The sequence below is a fragment of the Tursiops truncatus genome, chromosome 1 (genome assembly GCF_011762595.2).
Source record: "Tursiops truncatus isolate mTurTru1 chromosome 1, mTurTru1.mat.Y, whole genome shotgun sequence".
Taxonomy (NCBI): Eukaryota; Metazoa; Chordata; class Mammalia; order Artiodactyla; family Delphinidae; genus Tursiops; species Tursiops truncatus.
In genome coordinates, this window is record NC_047034.1 from 54,321,650 (window position 1) to 54,343,833 (window position 22,184).

The window sequence follows — 22,184 nt, forward strand, 5'->3', positions numbered from 1 at the left end:
GATGAGGGGGCAACAGGGGTGGGGTGCGTTGCCGCGGACAGCTTTGCAGCCCAGCTCTCAAGGCCTGGGGTTGGCAGGTGCTGGTTGAATGAGGAGAAGGTGCCTGGACCCTCACGGCAGGGCCCTCAGTCATTTCAGAGCTCTGCTTAAACTCAAATTAGCCAAAGTGCTTTTCCAGGTGATGGCTTCAACACTAGGAGCGCACTAATTGCACAGGCAATTAAAACGGGGATTTGCTTCCTGCGTGGTGAGCAGATCTGTCTGGGTCTTAGAGCCGCTCGGAAAAAGGAAAGCACCGATGGAAGCCCACTAAGGCCAATGGTTAGAGAGAAGGCCGCCCAGGGAAACCCGGAGGCCAGTCTCCCGAACCTCCCTGCCCTCCGTAGCTCTGGTTGCAGTTGCCCTCACGGGGGCATTCCCGGGACTCTTTTGGTGGATCCTTTGGCAAACCGCAGGAGAGAAGCACGGAACAGATTCTCCCTCACAGCCCTTGGAAGGGAGCCAACACGCTGATCTCAGACTTCCAGTTTGTGAGACGATACATTTCTATCCTTGAAGCCACCCAGTGTGTGGCCCTTGGTGGTGGCAGCCCCAGGAAACGCAACAAAGGCCCAAGTCACAACAGCTGGAGCTCCCACCTGCTGGGCAGGGACTGTACTCCGGGATTCTCCAGGAAATGCCTCCACAAGTTCAACCTGGATGGCCCTTGTCAGCCAGCCAAGACCAGCTGCCCTCAGTCAAAGCTGTTCTTGTCCCTGTACCACCTGGCCCCAAGCATCCTCAAAGTCCCCAGCTGGAATATTTAACAAGACTTTCCCAAAGGCTTTGAGGGAGCAGACAAGACAGAGAACTGCCAGTACCCATTCAGCCACTTCACATGTGCTTAATGAACACCTAGTAGGTGCCAAGCACTGTCCTAGGCAGTGAGGATGCAGAATGAACAAGACAGATAAGATCCCAGTTCACAGGAGTTACATTCCAGGGGGGGAAACTAAATAAGGAAGAAGGAAAGAAACATATGGGATCATTTCAATCACGAGGATTATGCTAAAAAAATGAAATGGATGATACAGAGGGAGTAGTCAGAAAGGCCTCTCTGAGGAGCTAAAGTTTTAACCAAGACCTAAGTGACCTCAGTCATGTGAGGGTCTGGGGAAGAGCGTTCCAGGCAAACGTACCAACCAGTGCAAAAGCCCTGGGGTGAGAATAAGCTTGCTGTGATTCAGGAGTAGGAGAAAGGCAGTGCAGCTGGAGCACGGTGAGTAAGCGTAGAATGTTCCAAGGTGCCACCTGAGAAGCAGGCAGGGCCAGATCACGTAGAGCCCTGCCACGATTAGGAGTTCGTAATAGGAAGCCGCGGAAAGTTTTCAGCAGAACTGCTTGATTTAATTTATGTTTTAGAGGTGAGAGTCTACAGCTGCAGCCTCTCCACAGGGCCCCCACTGGACACCTGGCTTTACCTTGCCCCTAGCTTGCTGGTGTGTTGCAGAGACCAGCACAGCTCCCACTTGCCAGGGTGCCCTTCAGCTGCGCCTCCTAGAGGTCAGGCTTCAAGACCTAGGGGGAGCAAACCATTTCACTCCACCCCAGTCCTAAGACACCTGCCTTCCCCAGCCCTCATTCTCAGGATTGATCTCCTTGGGGATCACTGACATTGGAAATGTCCAGTCCCTTCAGAGGAAACACTGCCGCCTATCCACAGGGCACAGGTCCTAAGGCCAAAAAAGCAAAAAACAAATCCATAGTCTAACAAACATTTCCCAGGTCTGAGGTCTTTAGTTGTGAAGAGCAGTAGGTAAATACAAGACTCAACCTGAACCTTAAGTGAATCTCTTTTTGCTCCAGTTCCATTCAGGCCACACACCCCCAAGCCCCACCCAGTCCTTTGCCAGCCTCTCCTCCCACGTAAGATTTAGGGATCTGCAGCCCAGAGCATTCCTCCTACATACCCCTCTACTCAAGCTCCTCTTTCCATCCAACTGCTCGAGAAATCCCACACACAGCACGTGGATAATGCACAGTTTCCAGCATGCTAAACCCACACTGAGTAAGGAAACGTTTCTCAGAAAAATAAGCTGCAGAGGCATAAATCTGCTAAAAGATTCACCCAATTTACATCACTAAACAGAACACTTCTCACCCTGCAGCAGCTGCACTCAGATTGATTCACAACAGTCCCATCTTCTGAAAGAACAATCGGTGGAGACTTGCCTGGCGTTTGCAAATTAAAACAGTCCACTTGAGGTTTTCCCAGAACAAATGGCTGGTCCACTCCAAAGTTAAATTCAAGTCTCAAAGTCAAGACCTATTTGGAACTTTTTAAGTGGCAGGTTGTCAAGACAGCACCTTCTTATCCTGTAAGTTATGTTGTTTCTGCTCAAATAAGCCTGAAGAGATGATCAGTCCTGGAAGAGAGAACCAGCCCCCCACAACTGCAGAAAAGACCCCAATGCCAATGGTCTTTTCATTGTTGTGGAATTCTTGGAACCCCAAGGAGCAAGCATTGGGGGCGCCAGATTGTTGGAACTCAGGGAGAGCTTTGGAGGCACCAGGAAGCCAGCCCAGGACTTGGGCACCTAATTTTGTACCAGGCACCATGCTACTCACTTCTACATGCATTGTCTAATTTGTACAACTCCCTGAAAAGGCAGTATTATTAGCCCATTTTACAGATGTGGCCATCAAGACCCAGTGAGATGAAGACTTGCCCACGGTCCCATTACAATAAGAGTTGGAGGTAGGGCTCAAACTGGGACCTGGCTCTAAAGCTGACTGATTTCCAATACATCACATCCCCTCTCTACATGCAAAACTTTCAACAGTGTCTATGCAAGTAAATCCAGGGGAAGGCATCTTATACTTCAAAATCTTGCAGTCAATCCTCTGCTTTTTGCTCAGTGATCAAATTTGAAATTATTTCATCTTAATCACTTGGATGCCATCTCTGATGTCCACTTTCCAGGGTTTCTCTTGCTTAGTCTCAACCTTATGATACTAACTGGTTCATTCTTCAATTTCTAGAACACCACTAGAACTCCTGAATGGGAATGGGGGACGTGTGAAGTGTGTTGATATCTAACTCCCGAGTAAAACTCTCCAACCTGCCCACGTAATCTGTCATGGCCAACCTGGCAGACCAAAAGCTGAGGGGCAGCCCCTGGGTTCACTCAAACATGAGGCAGAGGGTCATGGACTCTCACCCCAAAGCCTGTTCAAGTTCAAGATGCATGACAAATGCACATTATCCCATGTGATGTTGGTGATGTCTGGAATTTTTTAGAGATTGACGCCCCCAAGAACCTGCGGCTTGGTTCCCGCACAGCAACCAGCCTTGACCTTGAGTGGGACAACAGTGAAGCAGAGGTTCAGGAGTACAAGATTGTGTACAGCACCTTGGCAGGCGAGCAGTACCATGAGCTGTTGGTCCCCAAGAGCATCGGTCCAACCACCAGAGCCACGCTCACAGGTAAGTAAGGTCCTGGGGGCATGGCAGTTCCTGAGTCCATACCCTCCCAGCTCTCTCCCCGGCTATCCAACCCCACATCCAACTGTCGCCAAATCCCATTGACTTAATCCCTAAAGTACCTATCACATACGTCTGCTGTTCTCCATTGTACTGCCATCACCTGGTCTAAGCTACTACCCTATCTTGTCTTCGCCACTGCGATAACCTCCCCACTTTCTCTCCCCTCTGCTCTCCTCTCCTCTTCACTCCATCAGTTATCTTTTCAAAATACATTTCCAGGGCTTCCCTGGTGGCGCAGTGGTTGAGAGTCCACCTGCCGATGCAGGGGACACGGGTTCGTGCCCCGGTCCGGGAAGATCCCACATGCCGCGGAGCGGTTGGGCCTGTGAGCCATGGCCACTGAGCCTGCGCGTCCGGAGCCTGTGCTCCGCAATGGGAGAAGCCGCGACAGTGAGAGGCCCGCGTACCGCAAAAAAAAAAAAAAAAAATTACATTTCTGATTATGCCATCCCATTTTGCAGCCATTTCAGGGATTCCGACTGCTCTTGGGATAAACTCCAAACCCCTGCACGGCCTTGGTTTCCTTACCATCTTCTCCAGTCTCCTCTCCCTCCCGCGTTCCCTGGTGCCCCCTGTGCTCCAGGCGCACAAGTCTACTTTTTTCAGTTCCTCAAACACCTTCTCCCTCCTGCCACAGTGCTTGGCACGTGCTGTTCCCTCTACCTGCCAGCCTCTCCCACCACCCTCTTTACCTCGTGACGTCTGCTTCCCTTCCAGCTCTCAGTTCACCTGTCACTTCTCTGGAACCCTCCCTGGTCCCCAGGCGAGGTCAGGTCATCCTGTCTGGCAGCCTCATCTTACTGGTTACCACTCACAGCACTCCTCAAGTTATCACTGTACGCTTGTGGGTGTGATTATTGGATTGTCAGTCTCCATCTTAGACTAAACTCTGTGAAAGGGGGACCATATTTGGTTTCACTCATCATGACTCCCCAGCGTTCAGCACAGCATCTAGCACTTACAGGTCCTGGATAAGTGATGAACGAATGAATAAACGCATGCATGAATGATGAGAGAAACTGCACATGTTCACTATGACTGGGGCATAGGCTACAAGAGGCCAGTGATAAGGTAAGAGCCGGTTATGCCTTATGTACCCTATAAAGAGTGTGAGTGGAGGGTTGTTGAAAGGTCTGAAATAAGATGATGCAATGACCAGATTTGGGCAGCTACAGTGTGGAGAACAGACAGGAGGAGGACAAGGCCAAAGGCAGGGAGAGGTCAGGCGGCTGCACGGAGTCAAAGAGAGAGAGAATGGTGGTATGAACTAAGACGATGACCCAGGTCACCATGACGCCTGGCTGGGGAGCATTCAGGGTCCCCATGAGGATGTGGCGTCCAACCAGTGCTCCTCCTGGGGCCTTAGACACACCCGCCAGGAAAACCTACCTGCTGGACTTTGCTGAAAGGTAGATGGCTGGAAATGTGGGGCACAGTTTTCAGATGGAGACTGTGCAAAGCAGCCATGGACCAGGGGCCACCAGTATGCTCGCAGAGACTTTGTTTATCCTGTGTCTTGGCTTCTTGCAAAAGCATTAGTAGACAAGAGATCCACACAGAAGAGTGCGTACAGTAAACAAGGGCAGTATAATCAAATCTGTTTTCCTCCTGAACTGAAATCCCAGACCACGTTGCCAAATGAGGCCAGTTAAAGTAAATATAATAAATGTTTTTTCCAAACAGACGCACTCCTCAAACACAGCAAGGAGATGGAAAGATATGCTGACCAAGCAGGTTAATGGGGGTGAATTAAACATAGCAGGAACAGACCATCTGGCACAGAGCCTTTACAGAGAGCTGGAGACATTCACAAAAATTAAGCTAAACAAAAACCCCTGCAGTGATACAGGAGGGAACTGGTTCTAGGCGCAGCCCATCTCTGCCCAGAGCTGCAGGCTGCTTTGGCAATTAGCAATTTTACAAAGATGATGGCTAGTTGTTTGGATGGAGGACACACTTTAAAATCATGAGATATAGAGAAGAACTCAGTCACATCCTACTAATAATCATCCTATTATTTCCCACTACCGGGGGCGGGGGGCGGGGAAGAAGATTCTACATCCATTTGATCATCTCTGTTATTCCAGGCACCTTCACATAGTTTTAGCTTATTTAATCTTCACAACAACAACTCATGAGGGACAGGTGAACTAAAATATTGCCTGCCGCATCAGCAAACAAAGGATGTCACAGCCATCAGCCATCACATCATAGGCGCCCCAGTCAGCATCTCCATTTTACGGATGAGGAAATTGAGACTCAGGGATTTTGGAAACTTGCCCGAGTTCACAAAGCTAGCAAGGGGGCTGTGACTCAAAGGCAGTTCTGAATTCTAGTCAAAAGTCCCCATCCCTTTTCATGGCTGCTCCTACTAAAGAAGTAACATGAAAGGAACAGTCAAATCTTGCAGACTTACAAGGAATGGAAAGGTTATTAGTGAGGAGTGAGCTCAGATAGGTTGATTTTTTTTATATTTGAATTGGGCTTATGAAATAAAATTATAAATATATATTACACATAATTATCCCAGGGAGCTCACTGCTGGGAAGATTTATAAAGGCAAATAGCCTTATGTGATTTAAAAAGAGATTATAGGAATGTAAGGAAATCAAGTATATCTGTACTTGCTGGGATGCAGATTACAAGGATTGCTGGCACTCTCGCTGTGGTAGCTGGGGAAAAAGAAGGAAGGACCTGGAAGGAAGGAAGGCAAAAAGAGCGAGAAGTTTGACCCCAGCTCTAAATAGTTGTGTTTTCTCCCTCATTCTCCAACTTGGATGCTAAAGAGGAGAGTTTTTTCAGCTTCCGAGACTTGTTTTTGTTTTGGGGGGTTTTGTTTGTTTGTTTTTAGTTCCAAACAAGTTATTTGCTTGTATATATAAAACAAGACCCTGGACTCAGTGGGAAGGGCATTCCAGGCTCATCTGAAGCAATTCCTCCCTGGCCAGAAAGAGTATGAAGGACTAGAAACTTCAGCTGTCCCCACCCTCCTTATCCCCAGTCAAAAATAACTGCAACCTTAGCAAGAAGGTACCATTCTCTCTTGTCTCAGTTTTATTTGAATGCTCGGTCCTGTGGGACATGTTAAGAGCTGGGACTCTAGACTCTGTATCTAGGCCCAGTTACTCACTGTGGGATTTGGAGCCATTGACTCGACCTTTCTAAGCCTCTGTTTCATCATTGGTAAAAGGGGAATAATGCCACTTACCTCATAGTGTTTGAAGGGGCTTTAATGAGATCGTGTACTGAAGGAGTTTAAGACCATTCTTCTAACATAGCAAAGTATTCAATACGTGGATGATGGTGATGATGATGGTGGGGGGAAGGAGGGGCGGGAGAGGAGGAGAAATAAGGAGGCAGAGGAGAAGGTCTGTGAGCTAAAGGATGCTTTGGGACGATCCCCTGTAATAAGTGTAGCACAGAGTGGAGACCCTGCTTCTCAAAGTGGGGTCCAGTGGCAAGGGCATCCCCCCAGGAGATGTCAGAGCCCTCTCCCCCTAGATCTGTGGAATCAGAGCCTGCATTTTACAAGCCCCTCGGGGGATTTGTGTGCACATTAATGGTCAAGAAGCACTCACTTAGAGCATGGTTTCTGAAGTCACCCACTCAGGCTTGAGACCAACTTCACTGATGTGCATCTCTGGGCAAATTTCTTCAATTTCTGTGCTTCCGCTTCCTGGTCTGAAGGACATCATGTCTACCTCATAGGTTGTTGGGAGGATTCAATGAACTCATATATATTTATATATCTGAGCACTGGTACATAGAAAACCTTCAATAGCCATTTGACTTTTTATTGTTTTTAATTCCTACAAAACTCAGCCTGGATCTCTGGCAACCTGGCCTCTCCCAGGCAGAACTTCACAGACCCTTTATTCTCACAGCCAGCTGACTCCAAGTCCTTCAAGTCCTATGGAATCTGTACTGGATACTCCTTGCAGAAGCCCTTGTCTCTGCAGCCGCCACCTACCCCTTCGCTGTGGAATGCAAGCCCTTCCTGACTCTGGGGCTCAGAGTCACACGGCGGGCTCACCGCACCCCACTGCATCCTCCATCATGTACCTCCCCCTTTGCAACACAGAGACCAGGCTGGGGCACAGAATACCAAACATTTCTTTTCCATTATTCTCTCTAGGCAATGCCCAGCAAATTCCCTCTGGAGTGTGAATTTGTTTCTCAACAACAGACTCGGTTCTGCAATGATTTTTTTCTCTGCTCTGGTGGCTTCTGCGTCCCTAATGATAAAGGCTTTTTTTAGGCTCAGCCTGAACCATGTCTGCTTGGCCTGTGAACCATATCTGGAGTCCCAAAGGGGTCCCCGAGTGTTATGTACCTTACAGGCTCACCAAGGGCCCTCTAGGTTAGAACCAGAAGCATGTACCAGGAACTGGCACCATCACTGTTTTCTGAGTAGCAGTGAAAATCCATAAACCATACAGAAAACTCCTAGTGGAGGGACAGAGGGAGGAAGGGAGGGAGGAGGAAAGGAAGGAAATTTTCATTCTTTGACTGGAATTTGATTCAAAAAACAAACAAAAAACCAAAACCCTGCCTGTGACCAATGCAAATTATAAACACTGCCCTGGTCTCTTGTCTGAGGGGACTCCACTAACCTGTCATCAGAAAAGCCTGTGCCTTCGGTGTTTTGCGAACAGGGGAAAGGGGTTTGTCTTCAGTCATCTACGGTCTCTTGCCTGGTCCTCCCTCAGGAACAGAAGCCCACACTTGAGGACCAGGAGAAGGGCAAAAGGAACTGGCCCGAATGGCCACGTGAGCACTGGGCTCTAACCCCGCTCCGGGGCCCAGTCATCACGTCCCTCACCCACTCAGTGGGGCGCCTCCTACACACCTCTTGATGATGCTTCCCAACCAGCTGCCTCTCTGCACAGCGACTACCCGGATCTCCAGTCAACAAGGTGCTAATCAGAAAACTCATCACCAGGGCTTAGGAAGCCCAGAGGCTTGAAGATTCCTACAGACTTCATGGTGCAACAATGGATCGCAAGAAAACAAAGACCTGCAGCCAGCCACACACGACACCCCCCCACACACACTCACACACACACACTTGCACAAGGCTGATGTGTGCAAGCATGCCCCAGTCAGGCCCTGTGAACTGCCGCCTTCCAGGCCTCTGGTTGCTGGGGACAGGAAACCAAGGCCTCTACCAAATCCCTCATCGTCTCCTTGGGGCTCAAATGGAGATCTCGTGGTGAGAAGGTGGGCTCCGCGAGGTGCTTGTCCACAGGAAGATTTTCCGTGAAGAAATCCGAGACCCCCAGAGGAGTCCTGCTAGCAAATCAGCGCTGACCGAGGCACTTGACGTTCACTTCACCCTGTCTGCACTCCCTGACATGCCAGGGCACAAGCTCCGGACCGAGTGCCAGACCTTCAATGCCCTGCAGGCTCCTCTAAGGAGGAGGAGTCAGGCAATGGGCCCGGGGCCTGGGCCAGATGGTGCTCATCCTGCTTTGGGCGAAGTCACAGTGACCCCAAGTGGTCACTTTGGTAAGGCACCCTCTGAGCACAGCGCCACCTTCCAGGGGCTGCAGAGACCCAAGCAGAAGAGAGGAGATAAGGGGCAGTGGCTTCCACGCCGTCCTCCTCCTCACAGCTGGCATGTAAGGGCGTCTGTCCCCTTATTTGCATTAAAGGGCTTGCATTAGTGCAAGGGAACCAAGAGTAAAGCCAGGTGGGAATTTTTCCGTTTCTGCTTTGACTTCTTCAGCAGCGAATGCTTGTTTACAGCAAACACCCAGACATGGGATGTTCCTGTAGGACAGGGGGTGAAGACCCATGTTCCTCATTAATCCCACTGGCAACAAGAAAGTTGCATCTGAAAACAGTCCTTGGTGTTATGATTTTCTTTTTAAATATAAGTTTGTAGGACCAGTCCCTTCCTTAAAGTCAACATAGAGTCTTCTCTTGATGCTCGAACATCATCCCCACCCAAAAAGTGGGGAGATGTCCTCCAAAGCCTGACTCATTCAGGGAACCCTGGAGAAGCACCTGCCATTCCCCAAGAATATCAGAATGCGGAGCCTGGGAGCTTACATCTCAGTACATTGAAAAGTAGATTGTTGCCTATCTGGTATGATTTTAGGGGTTCCCAGAAGATTCTCTGTCTCCAAATATCTCCCCATCTATGAAACGTCTGGTACCCAAATTCCCTGCTGGAAATTTCCCTATGAGGGGCCCTACATTAGGTCCCTGGTTTTCATGAGTTCTTTTACCAGATATACCTTTGCATATGTTATTCCCTCAGCCTGCCCTTTCCCCAACCAAATGTCCCCTGATCCTTCAAAATCCAGCTCAGGTATTCTCTCATAGAAGTCTTCCCAACACCACCATTGCCCCCGCCATGCTGCTTCTACGCATCATTGTTTTTTTCACTATACGACATACTGAATTAAAATATTAAAAAAATCAAATCCCTTGACCCAAAGACCTAAGAGTCTACTGAGGAGACCAGCAAGAAAGCTAACAATAACAACATAATAGCATGATTGTGATAAAAACTAAGAGACTGACTGCAAGCTCCTTGGGAACAGGGTCATCAGTTTGCCCCTCCCTTTGAAGGCAGATGTCCTTCAAATGCACTGGAGCAGCGATCCCCAACCTTTTTGGCACCAGCGACCAGTTTCGTGGAAGGCAATGTTTCCAAGGACGATGGGTGGGGGGGATGGTGCAGGCGGTAATGCGAGCGATGGGGAGCGATGGGGAGCCGCAGATGACGCCTCGCTGGCTCGCCCGCCGCTCACCTCCTGCTGTGCGGCCCGGGTCCTAACAGGCCGCAGACCAGTAGGGGTCTGCAGCCCAGGGGTTGGGGACCCCTGCACTAGAGACAACCAAACCCCCAACCCCAGTTTAGTAGACTTGAACTTCACAGATATTCTGGAGATGAGTCCAGGGATTCAGAGACGGAAAGGGTCCATCTTTCTGCATGGCCATCTGAACCTAATCAAGCCTGCAGACCCCAGGTGTATTGTTTATGTTTCTGCTGGCAAGACACAGCAATCTCAGTTTCCTGGGCCTCCTTCTCCCACTGTTTTCCTGCTAGCAGCAGGAAGCATGAAGAATAGGTTTCCTAACAGAGGGAAGTGAGTCATCCTGTCTTTATCACCCACCCACAGTCCTTGCAGTGCAGGTGAGAAGCTGCTAGTTCCTCTTGCTCTCTAGCTCTAATTAATCTCTTCCTGCTCACTATGTCCCATCCTACCGATCAGAAAATTCCACACCTCCGTTGTCCCTCAACCTTTCCTAATCTTGGCTAGCTTTCAAGGTTCAAGTCCCTTCTCTAGAAAGCCTTCTCTGGCTACTCCAGCCCATGCTGATCTCATCCCCACTCTGAAATGGTTTTCTTAGTTAGCAGCCCATGGTGTAGTGCAAAATCACCTTCAAATTCCAATGTGCTTACTCCACTCCCCTCTCCTAGCCTGTAAGACTCTTAGGGACAGGGACCATGCTATGATGTGTCAGAAAGAACAATGAACCTGGGTTCTAAACCCAGTTTTATTGTATATTATCTCTGTGACCTTGGTAAAGAAATGGACTTCTCTGATCCTCTGTTTACCCATGAGTAAGGCCCTCTGGCAGAGCTGCAGGGGAAAACGAGGTAACAGGTATGAATCGCTAAGAAACTAAAGTTAATAATAGACCTGGCCACCAGACACTTAAAATTCTCTTTTGATTTTCATCCCTCCTTTCTTCCCTCTCTTTTTTCTTCATTATTCTTCTAGATTACTGCATGCAGCTCATTGCTTGGCATATTATGGGTACTCAGTAAGTAATTAATTTCCTTCTTCAGTACAGATTTCTTTTTATCTCATTAAGGACGAGGGTGATTCCATTCAGCTCACCCTGGCATCCCCAGTATACAACCCTGTGCCTGGCACAAAGGACACCCTCAGTAATGTCTGTTGAGTGAATGAACTGTGTGCTTTGGGAATTCAAAGAAGAATGGATATGCAATGAAAGAGTTGAGAAAAGCATCACCCTCTAAGCTGAACAAAGGAAGTTCTATAAGGGATGCAGAGCGGTGGTTTCCTATGAGATGAATTTTCTGAGCTATTGTTAAGAAAGGGAACAGAGCCATTCACAGGCTACTACTTGCAGGAGCTGGATGGAAAGATAAAGTGAGCATTGGTAGAGAGCAAGGGGGCTTTAAAAAGTGAGAAATCCCTAGGAGTCCTCCAAGTGCTGATATATAAGTGTACTGGGTATGCCTCAGATACGCATTTTCTTTTCCAGCAGAGGTGTATTTTACCTGCTGGCAAAGAGCAACAATTCACGTGTAGCACAGGAAGAAAGCTGTTGAAAATCAAAGGAAGCGGCAGGCAGGAACCTATAGGCAAGTCTCACTTCCGCATCACCTAGTCAGAAAGCCTGGGAAGAGAGTACTTTAAATTCTGCTCTGCACTTTTCTGGGAGAAGATGATTCCGTTGTAAATTATTGAACATTTCATTTAAGCTTCATAAATAAGAAACTCGGATGAAAACGTTACATGGTAGATCCGTTTGGCAACATGTAATTTCTGTCTTCCTCCCTCGATCTGTCACCCTTCATCTACGTCGGAGAATTTCTACTTTATCATAGGCAATTGAAGGTCTCAATCAGTTGTCTGAGAAAAGCAGTTTATGTCCCAAAGGTAATCTAATTTCTCCAACCAAGGATGTACCTGGGACTCGCTGAACATCCTGACAGATAAAAATGTGTGCTTTGAATGGATCTGGGGTGTTGCAATCGCCCAACTCATTCTAGTGATAGGTACTCGGCCCAGCCAGGGGCCAGCTCCTCACTGACACCGGGACTCCCTAAATCACTGGTCTCATCAGAGCCAACAGGCTAAGCTTCAGCAAACTGACAAGAGGTGTGCCGAGGACCAACCTGTACCTTCCTGGGGCTCACCAAAAAACAACTCAAAATCCTGGAATAGTTCTCTGAGCAAGGTAATAATACTATGAGCTACGATCGCAGTGGGCCAGGCACCATTCTTCACACACATTGGTTCACTTAATCCTCACGATGACCCTCTGAGATAGATACTATTATTCTTCCCATTCTACAGAAACTGAAGCTCAAAGATGTGACGTAATCAGTTACACGTGTAGAAAGCGGCAGAGCCTGAATATTAATGTAAGTACGGCAGACCTCAAAGTCAAAGTTGACCTCCACCAGTATTGACGCTTTAGAGAAAGAAAGAACTAAAGGTTAGGAAATGAATGGAGCTGGTTTGAGAAGGGAAAAAGAGGGCTGATTCTAACACATTCTGTCCAGAGAGCCTGGTCAGTAAGGCCTGGAAGGTTCTGCCGTACCGGAGCACGAGGGATTCACCGCACAGGCTGTACTGAAAGCCACAATGAGGAGGGAGTGCAGAACCCTCTGGTTTCCAGGCAGCATTCACCTTCCTTAATCCAAGTGGCTGTTAAGGAAAGGTTGCTCAATGCATTTCCTGTCAAAATCATTCCTATTACCTCAGGGCTCCTGGGGAAGTCACAGCTGCTCCGGGGAGGGGATGAAATGAAGGGAAGGATAAGGCATTCAGTCCTAAAAGCCCTGAACCCTGAGGCCAGAAGCCTGGGGATCATCTCCAGCTGGTCACAGACTTACTCTTTGCCATAGTTTCTTTTTATAAAGAAATAACTACTGATTTGAATAGTGTCCCCCCCCACCTCCAACCCCCTCCCCCCAAAAATATCCATTTCCACCTGAAACCTGTGAATGTGACCTTATTCGGAAAGAGGATCTTTACAGATGAAATCAAGTTAAGATGAGGGTGGGCCCTAAATACAATGTGACCAGTGTCTTCAAAAGATTAGGAGAAGACACAGACACACAGGGAGAAGGCCATGTGTTATGGACTAAATGTTTGTGTCCCTCCCCGCAAATTCATATATTGTAATCCTCATTCCCAATGTGAAATGGGGGCCTACGGGAGGTGACTAGGTCATGAGGGTGGAGCCCTCATAAATGGGACTAGTGACCTTATAAAAGAGACCTCAGAGAGTTTTCTTGCTCTTTCGCTGTATGAGAACACAGTGAGAAGATGGTCTGTGAACCAGGAAGCTGGGGCTCAACAGACATCAAATCTGCTGGTGCCTTGATCTTGAACTTCTCAGCCTCCAGAACTGTGGGAAACAAATATGTATTGTTTAAGTTGCCTGGCCTATAGCAGCCCAAACAGACTAAGACACCACGTACCAACAGAGGAGAGGCAGAGCCTGGAGTGACGCAGCTGTAAGTCAAGAAATACCAAGGATTGCCAGCAACTACCAGCAGCTAGGAAGAGGCAAGGCAAGATTCCCCCCATAGAGTATTTGGAAGGAGCACGGGCTTACCAACACCTTGATTTTGGCCCGCTAGACACCAGAACTGCAAGAGAATACATTTCTGTTGTTTTTAAGCCATGCAGCTTGTCGTCCTTTGTCATGGCAGCCACAGGAAATTAATGCAGATGGTGAAAGGGATCCCCAACCCACTTTCCTCACAAGGCAGACAATGAGGGGCCCTACAGGTGATAATCTGATCTTGTTGCATATTCCTGCAGCTCCAGTCCTAATAAATGAGGGTGAGTTTGATGCGGGTTTGGTACTGAATAAAGGCCCCCAATGATGCCCACATTCTACTCCCTGGAACGTGTGACTATGTCATCCTACATGGCAAAAAGGAAAGTACAGATGTAATTAGGTTAAGGATCTTAAGATGGGGAGAACAGCCTGTTCTGTCCAGGTAGGGCCAATGTAATCACCAGGGTCCTTATAAGACGGAGGAGAAGATGGGACCACGGAAGCAGAGCTCAGAGAGAAAAACAGATTTGAAAATGTTACACCGCTGACTTTGAAGATGGGTTATGGGGACACAAGCCAAGGGATGCAGGCAACCTCTAGAAGCTACAAAAGGCGAAGAAACAAATTCTTTCCTAGAGCCTCCAGAAGGAACACAGCCCTGCTGAACCATTTCAGACTTCAGACCTCCTGAACTATAAAATAACAGATGTGTGTTGTTTTGAGCCACTGGGTTGTGGTAATTTGTTGCAACAGAAATAGGAAATTAATATACCAGTCAAACGAGTTAATCTGAAAATGAATGTGGGAGAGGGTAGGGAGACATCCCAAATACTTCTAGGTCCTTTATACTGAACCCTAAAGAATGTCCCCCTGTAGTTGGGCAGTTTTTTTCATTTTCTCCAGCTTCCTCAGGTCCCCCAGAAGTCATCCTAACATTGAATCCACAGCTTTGAGTGCCCTTGGTAGGGAGCCCACAGCAACAGGGCTTCTGCATGCCCCTACATTAAAGGCCTGAGAGCCCTGTGCTCAGCGAGACAGTCCATCCACAGTTGCTCCCCAGAAAGGATGCAAACGTCCCCACATGGCCTCAGTCCCTGTCTATAAAAGGTACAGCTTGGTCTTCATCCACAATGTTCAAGAAATGCTTTACAGGCTTATGTCCACACAGTCCTTCTCGATTACACACTCCCCCGATTCACAATGTAAGCAAGAAATCCCTTCACCAGTTGTAGCCAACCTGAGACTCTAAGTACCTCAGGGAGACCTTCCACAGCAGAACACTGTTCTGAAGGTCACTGGCAAGGGCAGCCTCACTGCCCTCCCGAGGAGACCAGCAGCAAGAAGGAAGCTCTGCACGGATCAGTTTGTCCTGTTGACTTGGTATGGATTTCCTAAGTGGTGAAATTGGGATATCCTAATAGGTAAAAATAGGAGTGGATTCGGGAAGGATTAAACACAAGATCTGAACAAGAACCTAAGGTCATTTGCTTCCCTCCATCCAGCCTTCCCCATCCCTGACACACACGGAATAATGTCTGTTTCTGCATCTACCAACAGATCTGGTGCCTGGCACTGAGTATGGAATTGGAATATCCGCCATCATGAACTCACAGCAAAGCGTACCAGCCACCATGAATGCTAGGACTGGTGAGTAGGAAGATTGCTGTGGAAGGAGACCGGGACAGTCTGCAAGCCTGAGGGGCCATGGAAGCTTAGCCCAGCAAGGACTGGTCAGAAGGCAATGCCTCCTAGTGAACAGGTCCCTGGGTGATGATTATCCGTCAAAGAACACCATCTACCGGCAGCTTTTTGATTCCCTGTGCCTACTCTCTGACATCTGACGTGCAGGATGGACTCCCACCCTCTCCCCACAGATCTGCACGTGGTCCCCCACAGTCTGAAGGGCTGCCCACAGCTGTGGAGAACGGAGGTGGAAAACCCCAAATAAGTGGGAGTTGTAGCAAGTCATATTCCCTTCTAGATCACCCCACAGCAGGCAGAATGTGGGACTCCTCACCGTGTAGGACAGAAGCCCTCAGAAAAGCCACAGGCTGAAGGTCTAGGCATGGAAACAACCCATTCAATCTAAGGGCAATGGAGAAGTCCACTGAGACCCTTGCTATTCTGGATCCAGCAGTTTTGCTTGCAAATTCCAAAGTCACTTTAGTAACTTAAGTACAAGCAGCCTGGGCTGGGCTGGGGATTTTGAACCAATCCCTGTCCCAAGGCTGTCCAGCATAGACCACCTCTCTAGAGAACCACATGGACATGGGTCCCCAGGAGTCCTCAGACCTTGTTGCCTGCACAACCATGGCCAGGTCAGTCAAAATGGCACCAGGAACAGAGGTAGCTACGGTTGCCAGGAATGGCATATCCCTACTTGATGGTGGTACCTGTTTTGCCCTGGTTGGTTTACTGAGAAAGGCTGGGAGAAAATGATTACGGAGAGCTTAAAAGTCAGCAGCCAGCTCTGTCCCGGAGGTGGGTGTATTCCAGTGGTGTTAGAGTTACTAATGCCTTTCTGCAGATTGTTCATCTATATGCCAAGCCCCCGGCCATCTTTCAAAGGAAAGGTGCTTAACAAAGTGTGAGGTAATGTCAGCAGTGACAAGCCAATTTTCATGGTCAGCAGACCCGCTGATAGCTTAGAAATCCACAGGGGGTCCAATTCCAATAAATACTGGCCCTCGTGTGGCACTTATGTAAAATAGGCCACTTATGTTGATCCACAGAACTTGACAGTCCTCGAGACCTCATGGTGACAGCCTCCTCAGAAACCTCCATCTCCCTCATCTGGACCAAGGCCAGCGGCCCCATTGACCACTACCGAATCACATTCACCCCATCCTCTGGGATCGCCTCCGAAGTCACTGTGCCCAAGGACAGGACCTCGTACACACTGACAGATCTAGAGCCCGGGGCAGAGTACATCATTTCAATCACAGCTGAGAGGGGTCGGCAGCAGAGCTTGGAGTCCACGGTGGATGCCTTCACAGGTACCAGGACGGCAGAAATCTCGGCTGGGTTCAGGGATCAACGGATCTTAGTGTGAGAAGGTCATCTAGGCAACCCACTCTTCCAATGCCCCATATCCTTTAGAGAAAGGAAGAATGTAGGTAGAGAAAGAAGAGATAGAGGAGAAACTAATAAATACCTCAAGAGGGAATGGTTGGAGGTGAAGGGGGTGATGAACAAGGCTACCTGCACGCCTGAAATTTTGTATCTGGTTTCCTATAGGCTGCACACAGTGGTTGATTCTGTTCATAATTCCCTGCCTGCACAAAATCAGTGGGCATTCTGAGGATCCATGGGATCATGTTAAATTCCTTCCAGGACAGAGGTTTTAAATCCTAGATCAGTATTATGAATAACTCAGAGGTAATGCTGGTTTTATACTGCTGAGGGCATTCATTTTTCAGTGTATGGCTTGGAGAAAGGAGAGTAGACAGGACAGGAGAGTGAAAATGTGGAAGCTCTGGGTCAACAGGTGAAGGTGTAGTCCTTATCTGCAAGGAAAGGAGATCTCTTCAGTCAGATGCCTCTTCTATCCCAGTGGCCCCACCACCTCACGTGGATTTCAGAACCATCCATGTCCTCTGCTTTGCAGGCTTCCGCCCCATCTCCCATTTGCACTTTTCTCACGTGACCTCCTCCAGTGTGAACATCACCTGGAGTGACCCATCCCCTCCAGCAGACAGACTCATTCTGAACTACAGCCCCCGGGATGAAGAGGAAGAGACGATGGAGGTCTCTCTGGATGCCACCAAGAGGCATGCTGTCCTGATGGGCCTGCAGCCAGCCACCGAGTACATTGTGAACTTGGTGGCAGTCCACGGCACAGTGACCTCTGAGCCCATCATGGGCTCCATCACCACAGGTGAGGCTGGAGGACTTGACAGCAGGTGGTGAGGGGGGTTCCCACAGTAGCCTTCAACAAGTCAATGAAATTTACAAGGAGAAACACCCAAGGAGTAAGGGACCATCTCATTTATCAAGAGAGCGTCTATGAGTTGTTCTGAAACAGCCACCTCTCCCAGGGCCGCACGAAATGTATAAGATGGGAAACTTCCATTCAGAAGGTAGGATGGATTCAATGTCTTGAGGAGGCCAGGCCTTTAATGCATTGGTCCAGATGTCTTCCCACTATCAACTTAGGAGAAAGCCCTGGAGAGAGCTAGTCTCCAAGAGGAAACCCTTCTACAGTGAGGAGACATCTGTTCCTATTCTGGAGGGCCAACTCTTGACGGCCCAGTAAGTTCACTGATGTGAATGATGCTTCCTCAGGATCATATGCGACTAGCATGCAACCATACAGGGACCTGGTACTCGGAGAATGGGGTGATCTGCATGTTGTTTGGAAAACACAGGTACTCTCAGCTGAATTGGATCACTTGTATCTCATCCTTCTCATCTATAATCACAAATATGAGTGTGCATGTGGGTGAGGACACGTGTGTTTGGGTGGTTTCCTACATACTTACAAGAATTCATAAACTGAACAAGTGGATTAAACACTCAGCTGGTTTTGATCCTGCAATCTTCCAGTAGTCAAAAAAACAAAGTATATAGTATAAATAAAATACAGTTTAGGGAAGTGGATTTGTTCTGGACTTGTGCTCTGAAATCCCTCTTCAGTCAAGAGCAATTTTTCCAAATTGAACAAAAGGCAGCTGCTTAACAGAGACAGAGAGAGAGTTGGGTTTGTCCAAGAGAAGCTGCCCCAGAGAGAATGACCATTACTCCCAGTTCAAAATAAAACATACAAACTTAAAGGAAATTTCCCAGTTGGCCTACATATAGGTAACAGTTGCTGCATAGGCACAGACCTTGACAATTTGACTTCATGTTGTTAAAATATTCTCCAGGAGCATGACACTGGCCACTCCTATGAGGTTTCAAGAGAGACTTCAGCCTGATCATGGTTTTAAGGTTGCCCTAGTATAAAGTAAGGTCTTGTCTGCCTCTGGGACACCACTAGCTCTTGGTCCACATAAAACCAAAAATAGGAATTTGTTTTTCACACTGTGCTTCCTGTCTTTTTCCCATAACCACCCGGGCCTTGTAGGAATTGATCCCCCCAAAGACATCACAATCAGCAATGTGACCAAGGACTCAGTTATGGTCTCCTGGAGCCCCCCTGTTGCGTCTTTTGATTACTACCGAGTATCATATCGGCCAACACAAGGTAATAAAGTTTCCTGGTTTCTCAAAGATGAATGGGATTTGGAGCTGGATGACGACTGTTATGGGAGAACTAGCGTATCCCAGGGGATATCACCCTCCTGCCTGCAATTTCCTTCCTCTCTGCAGCATGCTGCATCAGAATGGGTTGATGAGGAGCACCCAAGGAATCCAGAACTCACCAACTCCTCCCACAAAAGGCTTGATTACATTCACTCAAAAAGCAGGCCCTTCACCAGTAGAGTGAACCATGGTAATCGGTCATCATTATCCAGACAGTGTAGCGAGAAACAAAGAACTCTAAAAGAGTCTACCAAGAGCCAGGGTCACGTGCACTTTTCTGAGAGAATTAAAGTCCAAGGCTAAACACCCCAGGGGATGCCTAAAGACACCACAGAGCCAGATGGAGCCCTGGAGGGAACCACAGTGACGGTGGTCCTGTTATGGCCACTCCAGCCAAGTTAGGAGTCAGAAGAAGTTGGCCCAGACCTCACTTGCATCCTAACAGTTCTTGCTGGTGCATGTGGAATTGTTAATGAAGTAGAGGGTACAATCACTTCCAGTGAGGGGGTGGGATAATTTTCCAGACTACCCTTTCTCTGGGCTGCATGGACCACTCTTTTCTGCCATTCCCTCTATACTGCTTTAAGACTAGTTTGTTAGAAAACCACCTAATAAATAGGTTTTTTTCCCTTTGCTCCTGGGATCCTATATAATGAGGGGGTGGGATCAGCATGCAAGGTCTCTTCAAGTTCCAACATTCCCAGCTTCCCCATCCCCCAACTGGGTGCTGAGCCTTGCACCCATACTGGCTTCATGAAAGAAAGAGTGCCACCAGGAGCTCCTGTATTGTGAGCTGCGTATATATGGGATCCACTGAACTTGACCTGTGGCTTCTGTTCTTCCTTAGTGGGACGACTGGACAGCTCGGTGGTGCCCAACACAGTGACAGAATTCACCATCAGCAAGCTGTACCCAGCTACCGAATATGAAATCAGCCTCAACAGCGTGCGGGGCAGGGAGGAGAGTGAGCGGATCTGCACTCTTGTGCACACAGGTGGGCATGTCTCCCTATGGTGGGCCAAGTCGGGACCCTGGCTGAGGACCTGCGACCAACAAAAGAGGGAAAGAGTGAAGTTGTCCTGGCTAATGCAGAGGACACTGATCCTGGGATCCCAGGCTCCTCTCCTGGGTGCTCCTCTGACTCACATTGTTATGTAAAACAATTTGCAATGGTCTCCCCTTTGACCTCCTCTGTAACACCAGCAGTTTAGAGAGACACCTTCTAAGAGTCTTACTGGTTTAGGTCAGACATTTTCATGGAACTTCCAGTATGAAAAGGAACCTTCCAAAGACTCATGACAGAATGAATTCCAGAACGGACATCTGATTCATCCCGTCTAATTGTTAAAAAGACTCAGACAAGGAAACTTTACCTTAGAGAAAAAAACAAAAGGGGGCTGTTATTCCAGTAATGACCCTTGGGGTCATGAAACTCCTCATCCTATGTGACCAGAAACCACCAAGTAGCTGCACTTGTTCTTGCTTTATGCTCCAGGGAGGAGGAAGGAGGCGCTTTTCTGTAGAAAAATGATGGGCCAGAGGACAGGGCTCTGGCAGCAGCTCCCCTGCTCTCCTTCTCTGACCCCTCAGCCAGCCCATCATGCAAAACTAGGAAAGATTTGCTGTAGAAGACACAAGAGGGAACAGCCAAAGTTTCCTGTTGCAACCCCAGACCTAAGTCTCCATGAGGCTATCGTTCCTGTAGCACACAGGAAAACATCCAGCTTGCCTCATGAGGAGAACACCTGGATTTCCTGAGGCTGCTTACTTCCCTCAGAGAATCGTATTTTCTGAACGAGGGCAACTTGGAATTCCTCACTGCTTCTGTAGATACACTCACTAGCCCAGGAAGAACATCCCTATTGCCATGGCCAAAGAAACATTCCTTCAGAAACTCAAAAAATTATTCATTTAAAGATACCACAGGATGTTCTAATCTTCCCTAATCTCCTTCCATGCCTATGACTACAGATAATGCAGCCATGTTTTTGGTTTAATCTTACCCTTTCTATCAAGTTACCTATGACCATTAAAGTATCAACTGATATTGACCTGAAGTGATCTCCAATGAGTAAAAAGAAGCCCCTCCCCATTCCCCATACTTTCCTCAAAGTCTTAGAAATCATGTTAAAGAAATTAGGATTTTTCTCAGTGAGGACAATAAAATGGACTTCAAGAGCCTCCTACCCCGGAAGTAAAGGAGAACAACAATTCAGGTCAAAAACTCATTCCTTGGGTTCTTGGTCATAAGCAAGTCTCTCTAACGCAGGTATTCAGTAGTGCACCAACCCAAACTGTCCCCCTTCAAGTTTAGGCAGAGCTATTTTGGCAACTCCCAATAACCAGATTACTCACAGAAATGTTTTATTTTGTTGTTTTAATATGATGTCTATGATTTTATAACTTTTGGCAATGAGTACTCCTCGGAGTCTCACGGTCAATCTCAGAGAGGTCAAGCTAATTGTAGTCTCATAAGACTTTTCTTCTTTGTTTCTTTTCAATAAGGTTGCATTCGAAGACCTTGTTCAAGGCACAGATTGTGGATACAATTCAGATGTTAAAATTGTAAACACACTTTATGGTTGTTTCTTTGAAATAAAAGACATAGACAAGAGATAAGAACCTTCAGTCACAGAACAGGACCAGATCAACAGCATATCTTGGTCCCCAAAAGTAAATTCCATGACACGTAGGGTGAGCTGATGCCTAAACTACTGTAATAACCTGCATTTCTAAGATAAATCCCAACTTTATGGAAGGGAGGCACAGTAAGGAAACAAATGCATGGAGCCTAGGCAAGTGAGAATAAGAACATGGTGCTATGATGAGCAACCTCTGTTCCTCAACAGGCACTCCTGGCTTTAAGCCTGGACGAAGTCCCTTGACTTTCTATGCCACAAAAAGGATCCCCAGGACTCAGTACAGAGTCAGCCTCGTAAGTAGCAAAGCAAGAATTCAGTAATCAGATCTGACTTTAAAGGCAACCTGAGTCCCATCCTTCATTCCACAAGTATTTACTGAGTAACTTCTAAGTTCCAGGTGCTGGGGTTACTCCCTGACTTCATGGAACTCCCACCATACTTCCTGACGTTCATCAACAGAGACTGTTCCACAAGGCATGCCCCTT

The 22,184-nt window shown here is 47.9% G+C and overlaps 1 protein-coding gene and 1 long non-coding RNA gene across 3 annotated transcripts in view; one reads left to right on the plus strand and one right to left on the minus strand.

The window, feature by feature from the left end:
* Window positions 1-22,184, minus strand: part of LOC109552916 (uncharacterized) — a 371,016-nt gene that overhangs the window by 179,190 nt on the left and 169,642 nt on the right. The window lies entirely within an intron of this gene.
* The window catches only part of TNR (tenascin R), an 83,062-nt gene that overhangs the window by 24,373 nt on the left and 36,505 nt on the right, over window positions 1-22,184 (plus strand). Inside the window, exons 7-12 of the mRNA XM_019952114.3 lie at window positions 3,281-3,466; window positions 15,371-15,460; window positions 16,546-16,809; window positions 17,421-17,690; window positions 18,879-18,998; window positions 19,905-20,051. Coding sequence (XP_019807673.2) covers window positions 3,281-3,466; window positions 15,371-15,460; window positions 16,546-16,809; window positions 17,421-17,690; window positions 18,879-18,998; window positions 19,905-20,051 — 1,077 coding nt within the window. The remainder of the gene's footprint in view (window positions 1-3,280; window positions 3,467-15,370; window positions 15,461-16,545; window positions 16,810-17,420; window positions 17,691-18,878; window positions 18,999-19,904; window positions 20,052-22,184) is intronic.